This window comes from Podarcis vaucheri, assembly GCF_965113315.1.
Source record: "Podarcis vaucheri genome assembly, chromosome: 11".
In the NCBI taxonomy this organism is placed as follows: Eukaryota; Metazoa; Chordata; class Lepidosauria; order Squamata; family Lacertidae; genus Podarcis; species Podarcis vaucheri.
In genome coordinates this window covers 15,910,436-15,925,571 of record NC_138749.1, presented here as the reverse complement: position 1 = coordinate 15,925,571, position 15,136 = coordinate 15,910,436, and the positions used below count along the sequence as shown (strand labels likewise).

The 15,136-nt window shown below is 43.8% G+C and overlaps 1 protein-coding gene across 3 annotated transcripts in view; it reads left to right on the top strand.

Moving 5' to 3' along the window:
• The window catches only part of ALPK2 (alpha kinase 2), a 64,458-nt gene that overhangs the window by 35,628 nt on the left and 13,694 nt on the right, over window positions 1-15,136 (top strand). For 2 of the 3 annotated variants that reach the window (XM_082241745.1, XM_082241746.1), the window contains exons 5-11: window positions 1,666-4,642; window positions 6,144-6,291; window positions 7,799-7,926; window positions 8,023-8,058; window positions 10,071-10,345; window positions 10,473-10,561; window positions 13,260-13,477. In XM_082241745.1, the coding sequence (XP_082097871.1) occupies window positions 1,666-4,642; window positions 6,144-6,291; window positions 7,799-7,926; window positions 8,023-8,058; window positions 10,071-10,345; window positions 10,473-10,561; window positions 13,260-13,477 (3,871 nt within the window). Of the gene's footprint in view, window positions 1-1,665; window positions 4,643-6,143; window positions 6,292-7,798; window positions 7,927-8,022; window positions 8,059-10,070; window positions 10,346-10,472; window positions 10,562-13,259; window positions 13,478-15,136 lie in introns of those variants that run through there. The other variant, XM_082241747.1, reaches the window with a different exon arrangement.

Genomic DNA, 15,136 nt, shown 5'->3' with positions numbered 1-15,136 from the left:
CCTCTCTTGACTGAAGTTTAATAGCCAGGGGTCCCTTCTGGTAAGAGTTATAAATCAATGGTATATATAAGAACTAAGACTGGTTTACTGAACCAGACCAATCTCAAACTAGCCTAGTGTATTTCTTCTACCAGTGGCCAAGCATATGCTTCCATAAGCTCATAAACCTGATCTGAAGGTGATGGTCTTACCTTATTATTTCAGCACTGGATACCAAGAAATGCGTTGTTCCTGCATATGGAGTTCTGCAGCTATTAGCTGTTGTGGCTGAATGGAATTACTGATCATTAAATGCTTTATTTTATATTTAATTGACATTTCATTTGCTCATTAATTTTACTGAATGCCATTCAGTAGGGAAACCTGTGGTTCTCCAGGTGGTGTTAGACTCCAGCTCCCATTATCCTTGACAATTGGCTATCTGAGTGGGACTGGTGGAATTTGGAAGGCTACAAGCTCTATGGATACTAATTTGATCTAAGAAACTAGGCTCTCCTACCTTTAACAACCCAAAGGGCATTTGCCTTCTGCAGTGTTGAAAAGGAACAGGTGCCATGCTTTGGTTCATGAACGCACACACAAGTACTCCTCTCATCCAGAGTCTCATGTTGATTCTGATTTGCAGAAATGTGACCTCACCTAGCAGAGCTTCCCCTGTCGCTACAAAAGAAAGGAATGCTCTCCACATGAAGTGCTTTGTAGATGTAGACCAGATGAGGGAAACATTTAACACTGCAGATGTTGTACAACACCCATCACCCCTGGCCATGCTTGCTGAGGCTGATGGGAGTTGTAGTTCAACAACATCTGCAGGGGTGGGGAGGTTTCCCACACCTGATTTAGACCTTCCCTCTCCTTCTGGGTATGGGATTCCCACAAGGAATCACTAGATCAGGGTGAGTGAGTTCATTGACTTGGTCCAGAGTTTCTCCATGAAGTCATCATTTGAAAGCATAAGAAGATTATTAATTGATCTATCCCTGGTCACTTACAGTATATGACTTCAGCATGGCTTAAGCTAAAGTAATAGTAGATTTTAAACTAGGTGCATGAACTAGCAAAAGTTAAACCTTTTTTATGTCTCATTGATTCCAGTGGAAAGGTAAAGTGTGTGCTTACATTTCCCCCATTGAAAATGCTAAATGTTGGCCTGAAAAGGCCTTATTTTTGCAGTCCCTATGCATGTACCCTAGTCAAGGCCAACCCTGTTAAACCTACATGACTTCATACATACCACGCCTTAGCGTGTTGACTTGAATGGATAATAGGAATAATATGGGTGTTGATAAATCATGGGGTTAGTCGCACATTAGAGTACAGTGGTACCTCGGTTGTCAAACTTAATCTGTTCTGGAAGACCGACTACTGAAACATTCGACAACCGAGGTGCAAAGGGCCATCTGCAGTTTTCATTGAGAAAATTGAAAAACACACCACAGAAGCCATTCAACTTCTGAGGCGCATTTGAAAATGGAAGCAATGACTTCTGAGTTTTCGGCGTTCGAAAACTGAAACGTTTGGCTTCTGAGACACTCAAAAACCAAGGTACCACTGTATTATCATTTTGGGGCCCAGTCCCACCTGGGCTTTCTGATTGAATAGCCTAATTCGTAATTCATAAACATGTCTTATTTCTTCATTCCTTCCTCGCCCTCTTTCTTCCAGGTACAGCAACAAGAAGCTGACTCTGACAACACAGTGCCAATCAGTGGTAATCTGGAACTATTTATAACAGAGCCTGTATTAGACGAGAGATTTGTTTTCAAATCTTCCCCTGTAAAAAGCCCTGCTTCTGAAAAGTCAGCTTCAGGAAAGGTCAGTGGCAAAAATGAATTTCCAACGGGCAGTGCAGTGCTGGAAAACTCTGCTGGCCTTTGTGTGTCCAATGGGACTCATAATGAGAGGGAGCCGTGCTGGGATCAAACTCTTCATCTCACAATCACGGACGATACGGCAAGCCGCAATGTGCCGCCTGGAACACAACACCCCAATGTCACTTCTAAGCAAGAAGGCTTATGTGACATTCTGACTCCTTTGTCTGTGCCCAGTATACAGACGGAAAGAGCAAAGGCCTGTGGAGGGAAGCCCTGTGAGTCTAATGAGGTAAAAGCAGTCCATGATATTCCCTGTGCTCAATATCTGTCCAAATCGGATTCCCAGGGAACCTTGGAAGCTGCAGAACCTGAGGTCAGAGATGCTGATTTATCATCCATGCACGAGCAGTTACAGATGCTTCTTTATGAGGGAGAAGACTGGGCCTGTGACTTCACTTGCGCAAGCAGCAAAGTTGGGAGTTCAGCAGCTGGGACTGACGCTGCCAAGGAGGTTGAAGGGCTGAACATTGCGAGGGATGTAAGCACTAGGCAGCATGTGCCAGGAAATCTAACAGAAGATAATCAGCTTGTCACAGAATTGGCAGGAGTAATGAAAGTCCACACTGATTACTGCAGTGCGCTAAAAGGAGATGGAGCATGTAGCCGTCCATCCACGGACAACAGCTCTCTTGCACTACCTGCAGAAACAGATGCCATGTGTCTGTGCTCTGCCTTTGGACGCGAAACAGAAAAGCCATCTGTTCATCCATTAAGCAGCCATATCCAAAAGGAAAAGCCTGATCATAATAGATCTGCTCATATGTCTGCTTATCTGGAAGAAACAATTATGACTGATGGTGGCTTCCAGTCTTGTAGAGTAGAATCTCCATTGAAACTTACAGAAGCTCCAGGCGATCCTTTAGAACATGGCCAAGAAATGTTAAAAGGCCTACCTGCTAATTATCCCAGCCCATTGTCTTGTATTGAACAGATTGTTCATTGTACAGATGGCCCCAAAGCAAAGCAGGCTGACGAGATGCCTACTAAAGAGTCTCATGTTACACTGCGCCACTCGAGAATAAAAGAGTGTGCTAATCTTGCTGAGCTTTCACTGAAAGAGGATTCATCCAGTAATTTCTCTGGCAAAAATAATGATCAATTTGGAACTGAAGAACACTTTTCATTTACAGCGGTCGATAAAAGCGTTGCAGAGAAATTTCAGGAGAAAGGAACTGAGTCAGAAATGAAAGCTCGAAGTGACAATAATTGTGATATTTATCATGTTTTGAGAGGCAATAATGGTAAAGATGTTCAAGCTGTATCTGATGCACAGAACTGCAGCTACCACACGGAAGAACATAGTTCAGTTTTAGCTACTGAGCCTAAAGCTGTTGAGGGCAATGAAAAAATAGAGGGGCACAAAGCAGAACCAGTGTTCACAGCATCATACAAAGTTAGATTCTACACTGAAGTTCTGTTAGAAATAAACAAGAACAATGAAAATGACATGAGTGAAGAAAATAGGGACTTTGGGACAAGCATAGGGCAAACTGCCCTAGAATGCAAATATATGATGCCACCATCAGATTCTCATCAAACGGTATCAGGAAAAAAATCTAGCGTTACTGACCATTTAGAGTTAGGATTGGATTTTGCATGTTCTCCATCGGAACCTTGCAAGTCAGCAGCTTTAAACACTGTTCAGCCTTCAAGTATTATCAGAAATGAGTGTCACAGTACAGGTCAGGATAATCAAAATGCAAGCCATATGGTAGGCAATTCAATCGTTTGTGCTCAGCGTAAGATTCTACAGGAAAGCATATGCGAAGGTTGTAGTACAAACGAACTAGTGTCAGGAAAGTTTGGTACAACTGCACCAGAGGCAGTTGAAAGCCTAAGGCAAACTGAGTCCATGCAAGTCAGAGTTAAGAAGGATAAGGATGAACACTGGCAGAATCAGTATGAAAGGGTGGTGGAAAAAAGTAACACTCAAACAGTCCAGTGTGAGAGAGAAAGACAAATGTCTATTTCACATGATCCCGAGGAAACTGAAGTAGAACCTTATATGAGGAATCTAATCGATTCAGAACACACACATTCCTGGCACGAAAACAGTGAACTACAACAGGATGAGTACCAGCATGTAGGCAGAGAAAGTCAGACCAAAATAATCCCGTGTGAAAGGGGTGCCAGAGAAACTCAAAAGCCCACTGACTGTAATCTAGAGGAAGTGGAGCCTTACATGAGGGCACTTATTAATTCAGAACAGATGTATTCTTGGCATGATATTACAGACTTTGTGCATCCATTCGTGGTCCTTTCCAGTGAGCAAGCTGGTGTGTCTGAAGGGGGATTAGTGGAAGAGTGTGTAGTTCCATCTATAGGTCACAATCAAGCCACAGCATTCACAGATGGTGAGAGGCAAAGCCTAAATTCATCAGAGCATGCAATAGGGGACTTAGTCAGCATCTTGCCTTGTGCCTCCAAGAACAGCCATCATTCTCAGGAACAGCTGCCGCAGGTCAAAATTCAGCCATGCACTTCAGGAGCAACTGCAGGAGAAGGGAAGACGAAGTCGCAGGAATCCTCCAAACCCTGCAAGGCACCCTCACATCACAGTAGCACCGAAGACGTGAAGCGTAAGCAAGAAACCGTAAAGAAGAAGATGGCACCAAAGGTACAAATTAAGAAGCCGCGCCTTGAAGCAAAGGAAAATGTTTGCAACCAGGCCAGCTGTGCCAAAAAAGTCTCAAAAACAGAGGCTGGGCCAACTCACAGGGAAGAGAAGAGGGAACAACGGAAACTGCCTTGCAAAAAAGACAGCAAAGGTAAGTTTAGAAACTGATTTATTTTTTTAAATTGTCCTTACACATCAGCAGTCCTTGGGCAGAAATTCTCCTAGGCTCCAGACACAGGTCTTTCCTGTCTTTGCTTTCTGAGTTGCTTTGTAGGTGGAGATGCCAGAGATCAGGGGTGCCAGCTCTAGGGGCCTAGCCCGTGTTGGTCCCCTCAGTATTTTAGGGATAGGGGCCGGGGTCCCCCAATGTCCCATAAGCAATGAGGCAAAATGCGGAGCCTAGCACAGTGCGGATCCAGTGGCCGGCTGCTGCTCCTCCTTTTCCTCCTACTGCCATGAAGGGGAAGGAGGGTCAAAGCAGAGTCCTGCCAGTGGCCATTGAATCTCCATGGTCACCATGCTAAGCTCCACCCCTAGTTGCTCTTGATGTCCTGTACCAGGCGTGTGTGATGTCATGTGTGTGACATTGCCCCCCTAATCGGCCTCACAAGCTGGCACCTCTGCCAGAGATTGAATGTAGAAACTATTATATGCAAAGCATGAGTTGTACCACTGAAGTATGGGCTCTCCCCAATTCAATATTGTTTACCAAAAGAGAAGTATTGCTATCATCTGACGTCTCAGTCCCAAGAAATGGTTATTGTGAGAAATCAGCTATTGCATACATGCTTAGTTTTCTCTACAAAACTGTGAGTCCTTACCCAATCAGTTAATAACTACCATCTTGTGTGCCCTTCCTTTTATTAAATATAATATAAAAAACGTGGTTTAGAATTAAATCAAACCACTCTGGTTTAATTGGATTGTGGACAGTGCTGCTTAATTAGACTCAGGGCTAGTGATAGTTTGGCACATGAACATATATGTGAAGCTGTGGCTCCCATCTTCAGGGCCAGGGTTTGGACTCAAAACAGGGTTAGGGAACCAAAGGCTCTCCAAGTACAGTACTGCTAGACTATGAATCCCATCATCCTGGTTGGCACCGATGGGAGTTGTTGTCATACGCCATCCTAATATTTTAAAAGATTTTATAAATGGAAATAAATAAACACCAGGAAGCTCAGAGGTTACCCACCACTGACTTAGAACATTTAAATAAACATTTATAAAGAAATAAACAATATTATGGAAGAATATTAATTTGCTTGCTACAATCGCTTCACTCGTGTTTCCCAAACTTGGATGTCCAGCTGCTTTTGAACTACAATTCCTATCATCCCTGACAACTGGCCTTGCTAGCTAGGGTTGATGAGACTTGTAGTCCAAAAACAGCTGGAGACCCAAATTTGGGAAACGCTGCTCCAGGGTAAAGTGAAAAGGTTGATTGATTTTTCATCAGAAAAGAAACCCATAGCCCTAAGCAAAATAAATCTGCATGGTTCACAATCTACAAGGTGTATGCATCATTGTTATTTTTAAACTCTTACAATGAACTTACAGGAATGACATGTCAACAGACATGTAATGTCTAAATTGGTCCTGAGGTTTTACTATGTGTTTAAGCCACTCACTGAATTGTGTCTTACTTCAAGCACCAAAGCTGGTGAAGAAAATCCAAGCTGAACTGTTCCCTGACCTCTCTGGAAATATCAAATTGTGCTGCCAGTTTAGTGAAATTCATGAAGACTCCACCATTACATGGACTAAAGACTCTAAGCTACTTGCCCAAGTTCACAGAAGGTAAGGAGAGCTACGCAATAAACATACATGCTTTTCAATGCCATTTGGATGGGTGGAGGGGAGTGTGCATGTTAGGGAGTGTGCTTATTTTGATGACCAAAGCTCTGATGGTATCATGGGATGGAGAGAAATGACAGCTGCACCTAGTGAAGAGATATTGTAATAATGGATTACTTCAACAACCTTCAGATTGTCTGGGTAACATTCATTCATTCATTCATTCACTTCTTCTTCTTCTTTGGTGATCACTCGTAGCCGAGTAAGATTGTCATCCATAAACACGGTTTTAACAATGAGTCTGTAAGTGACTGTGGAGGCCAGTTCTTGATCCACACATCCTTCCACAGTGGGGACATTGGTTTCCAGGTGGGAGTTGATCGTGGTGTGGATTTGCCGAGCATGCCTTCCTCTTAGCACTTTTCTCTCTTGCATCCTGAGTTTTATTGTCTTCAAAGCCCATGACACTTTTGGTACAGGCTGAGCAACAAACAGCCTTGCCATGTGCACAGTTCTATAGGTACGGGAGTGCTGCTGTCTGGAAGACGAGTTATTGGTAGGAATCTCCTGCAAGCAGCAGTACACATAATGAGGGGTGGATGAGGACTGGTTGTGTGTGTGGATTATCTCTACAATTTGTGGATACAATAAATTATTGTACCATAGAGCAGTTAGTCAGTAGAACCAGTGAAAGAAGCAGGGCTTGATTGATTTAATCCTAAATGATTCCTGGATTCTAACACACGTTCTAAGCATTGACAGAGCACATGGAACCAGTGGCAACAGAACTAACAAATTCAACAAGTACAGCACATGGCCTGTAATTTTATCAGGACAAGTTATTTGTGGTTTACTGTTGTAACAATTGTTTTCTCAAAATTTATCTTGTTTTGTTTTCTCAAAATTTATTGATTGAAAATCAATAAAAGTAGTATTAAAAAAAACCCAAGTACTGCATCCTGTAGATATATTTGAAATGAACATTTATGGATTATAGCTCCTATAAAAAATCCTTTGCACATTTTGTAAACATATGAAACCTATGCTGTTGGAGTGGGTGGTATAGGTGAGTGTGGTACCCTATAGCTGTCAAGTGACTTCAGATGTATACATGGAATTGGGTCATTCATGTGCATTTATTTACATGCTTGTTTGCTTTTAGGCCTGACTCAAATTTGGCGCACCATATCTGTTAGAAATGTTGCTAAGTATGAGATTCAGCAACTCATAGTGCTTGCCTTAAAATCAAGGCAAGTATTATGACTTCCATGTTCTTCCCCAGCTTGGATTTAAATCTGAGCTGAATAATAACTCCTTCCTAGCCACTTACTTGCCTACTGTTCCAGCAGCAATAACTAATAACAGTGGCCATATTTCCCTACATTCCAGTAATGGGGGTGGGGAACTAGAGGGAGAGGGGAAGGAAGACAAAAAGATCACACAAACCTCTAAAAAACTAAGCAGAAAAGGTATTAAAACACAAACATTCCAATGTTAACATCTCTTCTAGTGCAGGAGATGACTTTCCAGTATCCCTGGCAATAGTTCAAGCTGGTAAAAAGGACCAAGGGCTGTACCACTGCTGCTTGAAGAATATGTATGGGAAAGCGTCTGCAGAATTTCACCTGACCTCCGAAGGTAAATTCTAACATATTGTCTCTTAAGACAAACCACAATTAAAGGTGCTATTTTACTGTCTAAACCTTGCCTGTGTTGTTTTTGTTCTCTCTGCAGTATTGGAACATCTTTCCAGTCTTCAGGATGTTGAAGGTAAGTCCATTTGGAATTCTTCCTGTTCACCTATGGAGAATCGTGCCAAGGCATAATCGTACTTGGGCATATTCTTCATAGCTGTTACTAATTTGAGCCAGGGCTTGTTAGGACGCAGTGACAGAGATGGTTGTAATGTCTGCCCTGAAATATGTGAAGCAGTAATGTACAAGGAAGTCTGTCTGAGTATACATGAAGAGTCTTCCCATCAACACTGAGTCACCTTATTCTGAGCTCTCCTACGCTGATCGCATCAGCCACTCCTTGAGAGCCTAGCCCACATTCTGCTTTTGACTTTTTTTCTTGAAGAGGAACATTATACCTAGGTTCCCCATCGTTTATGGTTCCCTGGGTCTGCCTCACTCGCTTGGCGAAGGTTGCTGCTTTAGCTTGCAGGGTCAGAAAGCCCCATTGAAACTGAAGCAGCTGAAGTGGCCCCACAGGGGACTCTGCTGAGAGAAAGGAACCATAACAATGAACTGTTTTGATACAAGCATTCCCGGTGCCCAAACATGTGGCCTTTGCAAGGTCTTGTGCTATGTAACACTACCCAAGGAGAAAGGCAAGGAATTAAGAGACGAGAAATACTTTCCCCATATGTTGCTATTTCTCTAATCGCACCAGCATGTGTTTTGCTTTGCCCGTGCTAAACATAGATAACACTTTTGCCAACAGGTTTCATCATTCCTGGACATATTGTGCTAGTCAGCTTTAGCTTATTCAGTCTGGTGGATGGTTAGTTGTTCTGACTCTTCAAGAATCAGGATTGATCATTCTGTCCCCTTTAAAAACAGTTTCATGCCTTTTCATTCGTTACCTGCAAATGCGCCTTTGTGTGCCTTTGCTATTGGAATTTGATACATGGATGGAATTGCTAAGAGGGGACTCCCAGGTAGTCGTAGAAATGGTAAAGAATGCAGTTCGGGATGGAAGGGTCCGTCAGCATCTGGAGGGCCATAGATTCCCTACCGATTTCCTGACCCCGAATACACAGCAACCACATCACCACATGCCAGAAGGATTAGCCTTCCCCACAGCATGTTCAGGCTGCATTTCCAACAATGAAGATCCACGTAGGACCTGAAGCCTTGTATGCTTCCATGCATGATCACAGATGCTTTAAGCTCCACATCAACCTTCATCACAGAGTTTATTCCTCTTCTGCCCAAGTCGAAAGTTGTCATTTATTTGAACTGAAAACATTACAGTGAATTAAAGTAAACAGGAAGAAAAGAAAAAGGTTACAATAACAAAATAGCAAAAGAATATAATTAAGGTTACAGAGCTATATACTATATATGTAAATGGCTATACTTGTTGCTTCCCTAAAAAAAATACGTCTAAAGTTGAAGAAAAGTTGAAAAGGGTTCATTTGCTACATGAGCACCATAGAAAGAAGTCTTATCTTTGGATGCTGTCATATAGTGGTTGTTGATGTCAACACTGCACTGCCTGGAGGTCTATAGATATTGGGGTGGTTAAGCAGGTTATTCATATAAATTCTGGAACAGATTTAGGGGGTTCCACCCAATTATTGTTTGCTGTGGCATGTGGGTTAAGTGACTGATTCACCATGAACATAATCTACCAGTTTTGCACACTGCCAAAATTACAGTACCTTAATGTGGATACCATGAGCAAGACATGGCCAACAGGAGGAAGAGATACATGGCAACCACGAATCTGTCGGTAGTACGAATCAGCCTCAGAATCAGTACTAACATTTTGCAGTACCTTGCAGTATATCAAAAACCACTACATAGTAACCCTCACTATCAGAAATGCTTTTCAAAAATTATGTGATTCTGCAGTATTAAGAAGGGCATGAAAAATCCCAGAAGCCCTCATACATTTCCCCCCCTGAGCCTTCTTTCTGTCTCCTTTGCTTCCTCTAGTTTGATTCCTCCCTGCCCCCCAGTTGATTTCTCTTTGGTGCACATATGCGTAAACTATTTTACTCAGCAGAATGTAGTTTCTTCGTTGAGGTCTTATGCATATTTATATATTTGTAGGGTTGGAAGAGATTGAATTCTTAGAGCTTATGTTCAGGGAAGATTTCATCAGTGATAGTTATTTCGGCAACAGCCTGCATGGGAGGATTATAACCGAAGAGCTTCATTTTGGGGAAGGAGTGCACCGAAAGGCTTTCCGAAGCAAAGTCATGCAAGGCTTAGTTCCCGTGTTCGGCCCCGGACACCCCTGTGTTCTGAAAGTGCACAATGCCATTGCATATGGGACCAGGAACAACGATGAACTCATGAAAAAGAATTACAAATTGGCACTGCAGGTAAGTGCTTGCTGTACCCTTCTGTAATCAAGGCCTGTGGGGACATCCAAGCTTTTAAACTATGGCCACGGTTAACTGTGTTAATTGTTTCCTTTCTTGCCATGCCACTGGGTTCTCTTTTATATAGGAATGTTATGTTCAGAACACGGCAAGGGAGTACGCCAAGATATATGCTGCGGAAACAAAACCTCTGGAGGGCTTTGGAGAGGTGCCTGAGTGAGTAACATTTTTAAAAAAATAAAACGTGTGTTGCAACCGTAACAATGGTGTGATGGATAACATCCACACCTAGCTCCATGCATGCTGTTGGACAAGAATGAGAATTAGGAGTGAATTAGCCTCTCTTTCTTCTATTATTTCCTCTGCCTTGAATACTGGATTATGTAAGCCAGTGGTTTTCAACTAGTGTGCCTTGGCACCCTGGGGTGCCTTGAATGATAGTCAGGGGTGCCACAGGCAATACTGGCCTCTGTCCTTCTTTCCTTCCCTCCCTCCCTCTGATGCCTTCTTGCATCTCTGCCTCCCAAAGGCTTCTGTGGCTGTTTACTGCAGCAGCCCTGGCTACAAGCTCCGCAGGCAAATGGTGCCTCTGCCTCTGGGGCTGGTCAGGAGGTGCTGGTTGCCAGGAGCTGAGGTGGCCTCGGAATAAGCAAGCAAGTGGGTGAGGGAGCCCAGCCAGCCAGTCCACCAGCCCTTGCTGTTGGAAATGAACATTGGAGGGTGTTCAAAAAAGGATGAGAAGCTGCCAGCTTTGCAAGCAAGGGGTGACATAACTAGGTTCCTGATCCCCACAGGGGTGCCACATTATAATGTAGTTGGTCAAGGGAGCCGCAGCCTCAAAAAGGTTGAAAACCTCTGGTGAAATCTCTCCAGGGCAAGGGATTGTCATCTTATCCTTTTTTCATCATGCACACAAGAAACAAACAATGGGGTGGCATTCAACTAAATATTTATGCTAGCATAGAAATTATTTCTAGTGCAATGGGTCTCCCCTCCCAATCCTCTACCTGTGCATGCCCTATGTCACCCCCAAATCTGCTCTGGAGGGTTGGTGGGGAGCTCCAGAACAGATGGGGGTGCATGGGGGTGAAGATTCAATTGTGCAAGAGAAAACTTTGCGTCAGCAGAACATTCTCCTTAGTGCTACGCTGAGTACAACCCAATGTATCTGAAGCACTTTGAGCACTCAAATTGCTGTTAATGCAAACGATTATCGTTATCATTATTATTATTTGTTGTGGGGCGCCAGCTCAACACTTCACATTGGTAAGGAAACGCCGTTTAAATGCTGTAATGGATGGCTGGACCAGCATGACCTCAGATCTTTTTCAAAGGATTTGCTGTTCCACTGTAGGATAGTCATATATAGCCACCTCCTGAAGTGACCGCTGAAATTCCTTCGTGTTCATGCATGACGTTGGGGATGAGTCTTGCATATCCCTGAAATTTGTCATCTCTTTCAAGAGGATATAAGATACCTCCTTCAGATGCATCTGAATCATTTAAAAGTATCTTAGTGGGGGAGACACGTAATACATTGTGCAGGTTAACCTGAAATAAATTTAATAGGCACCTGCCATGTGTGGCAGGACAGAGTCTCATAACACAAAGATGTGCTCTTCCAAGCCCATATTTGCAGCATGTTTGCACTTCTGTCTCAGCAACAGCTACACTGACTTGCTCATGCCCACAGAATGTAAGATGGCAGGATCCCCAAGGATGTGCTTTATGGGGAGTTGGGTTCAGGTACCAGGCCTGTTGGCAGACCAACTCTGCATTATAAAGATGTCTGTAAATGTGGTGTGAAGACTGGCAACAACAACCCTGCCCTGTAGTTCCTGGAAGCAGCAGTGAGGTTGTGTATCCACAGCAGCAGCCAGAGGAGAATGCTAGGAGGAGTGCAGAGAAGAAATGCCATGTTGTATCTGGAACAGGAAAAGCAGACGCCTTCACCTGCTCCATCTGCAATAAAACATGTCATTCCTCCACCGACACAGCAGGCATTGTAACTCTCCCAACGGTTTCACTTTACCCTTGCATTCTTCCATTGTCTCTTGACACACACCGATGCCAACAATAATGCAAAGAAAGAGAGAGACAGTTTGTCCTGGTTGTGTGCATCGACCCTCTCTGTTCAGCAGGGCTGCTACTTCATTTCTAGATCTGCAGTAAAAAAATATTGGTTCAAACAAGGTGAAAGTGCAGAGTTAAAAATAGAAGTCGCCTCTGTAAAATGTAAAGGGAAGATGTGAGCAGCACATCTGAGCACACTGTGTTGGGCCTGAGCTCTGGAGGCGATGATGGAATAGCTTTAGGGCTCTTATTTACACATCACAACAGCTGTACTCATATCTATGAAGGATTTTCCAAGCGGAAACCCAGCTCAAAAACGCTGCGGTAATTTGCTAAAGAATCCTGTTCCAGCTCTTCCTAAAAATGTGTCCCTCCTGACCTCTCCAAACACTTTACTTCCTTGAGTCTGTTTCTTTATTTTTTTAAATCGAAGTTATCACAGACTACTTTTCCGAAGCTGAAAACTATATGTTACAAAGAACTAGGGGTGGGTGGAATGGCCTTTATCTAGCTCATTTCTGTTTTTCATCTGTTGACTGGTAAGTTCCGTTCCATTTCCATGCAGAGGTGTTTTTTTAAAGGGAAAATCCACACAGATGTAGTTGATTTAACCATAATCCTGATGTGGTCTCCCCCTCATGCCCCTTTAGTGTTCGTTTTACACGTGTTGAAAATCTTACAGCAGTTCCCCCAGGAGTGACAGCATTTTATAATGTGCCATCAGTCTCAGAGACAACATACAGAAAAAAATACAGCAGTCTGCATGGACTCATGAGTGCAGCCTTAAGCGCTGCCTAGGATTATAATGTGTCATTGTCTTATTTATTGGTTTTCATTTTAGAATCATTCCTATTTTCCTTGTTCATCGGCCCAAGAACAACGTCCCTTATGCGACCGTGGAAGAGGAGCTAATTGGAGAATTCGTGAAATACTCCATCAGGGATGGAAAAGAAATAAACTTCCTGCGAAGAGACTCGGAAGCTGGCCAGAAATGCTGCACCTTTCAGCACTGGGTGTACGAGAGAACCAGTGGCAGCTTGCTTGTAACAGATATGCAAGGTGAGCGTCTCATCACTACATGGCCATGTTAGATGTCAAGCTGATGGAAGTGTAGCAGCTGACAAGTGAGCGATGAAGTCCCTGGTTCAAGCCTCACTTCAGCCAGAGGTTCACTGGCTGACGTCAGGCAAACCATTCATCTCACAGACAAAGCCCCGTCCCCATATCTGCGGTATCAGTAATGCCACCCTCCCACCATTGGTGTCAATGGGTGAGTGGAATGGCAGTGGTAGGGTTGCATAGCCACACTGGTGGGAGGGATAGATCTGCTCCACCAGTGTATCCATGCAGCTCAGACCTTGCCACTGCCCAGCCCTGTCCAAATAAGCTGCAGAAAGGCTGGTGTTGGGGAGGCCTCTCTGCAGCTCCACCCAACAACTGGGCTGCTACTGTGTAGTATGATGAAAATTAGGGGTGCACAAGCATGGAAGTGAATTCTTCTACCTTCAGGCATTCTTCCCAAAGCTTGAAATTCCATCTGGGTGTCAAAGAAGGGATAGAGCACTGCATTCCTTTTTTGTTAGCCAGAAGCTACAAAGGAAGGAGCTTCCTCTGCTCTATTACCAGCACAGAAGCAGAGCAGGTTCCATTTGTGTGTTTGTGTGTGTGTGTTTTTTGCTGTTCCGTATGGTGGGGAGGAGGCCCCCCTCAATGGAGGGTGGCACTTAGAACAGTAACTAAGTTTAACCTGGAAGCTTCTATAAACGTCAGACATCACGTGACCCACGTGATTCGCAGTTTGGAAGTTTAGACAGCCCATCACGTTGGGAGTGGGAGTGGCCCGGGCTTTCAGGAATGTATATAAGCAGTTGCTTTGTCCCTGTTTCCCAGTTATGTAGTTCAATAAAGGTTCTTGCTGTGTCCTGCCTCCTGGGAACCCACCTACACTTCACCTTCCTGGTCGGGTTCACATGGAAGAACAAAGAGTTTGGTAACCCTCCCTCCCACAGTCTATTGTTGCAGTTGGTGCTCAGCTGGTTTTTCCTGTGACTCTTGCCCTGGGCCCAAGTTGGGTAGAGGTTTGTAAGCTGAAAGTGTGACTAACCCATGATCAGGTCACCCCTTCAGTAGCTGCTGCAGGCTGGATGCCTGCAGGTACAGTACATCACCGACTAAAGTAGAGCTCCTGTCAAAAGATTTATGGATATTTCCTTTTCTCCAGCCTCCTCAAGGCTGCAGCGCTTTTTATTCAGAATGTGTTACCTCCTGTCAGAGGAAAGAAATGAATTATCTACCTGCTGTGGCAAGTATTCAGCTTCCACAATGGTGCTATATTCAACTAATATAACAAATGCAGCAAGAAATTCCTACATTTTTCCACTGCTGGTAACCGGTTTGAAAAGAGGATAGAAAGCATTATAGATTCTTTTTCAAAAAAGAAATGTGCAGTGTTCATTTCAGCTCATCTGTTACTCTTCACAAGGTCTTATTGTTAGGTTCAGACTTTGGCACACAAGCTCAGCTGGGTGTACTCCCAAGGGAAACAAGCCCTCTGCCAGCACAGCAGAAGTTTTACTGGTGCAGGCAGCAATTGGGTTGTGCACAGTGGGCTGGGCTGAGAGCTGCTGCTTCAGTTGTTGACTGAGCTTCTCTCCTATGGCTACTGGCAGTGAATGGGCTGGCCTGGGAATGCCTGCACTCTCTTTGGTGTGCTCACAG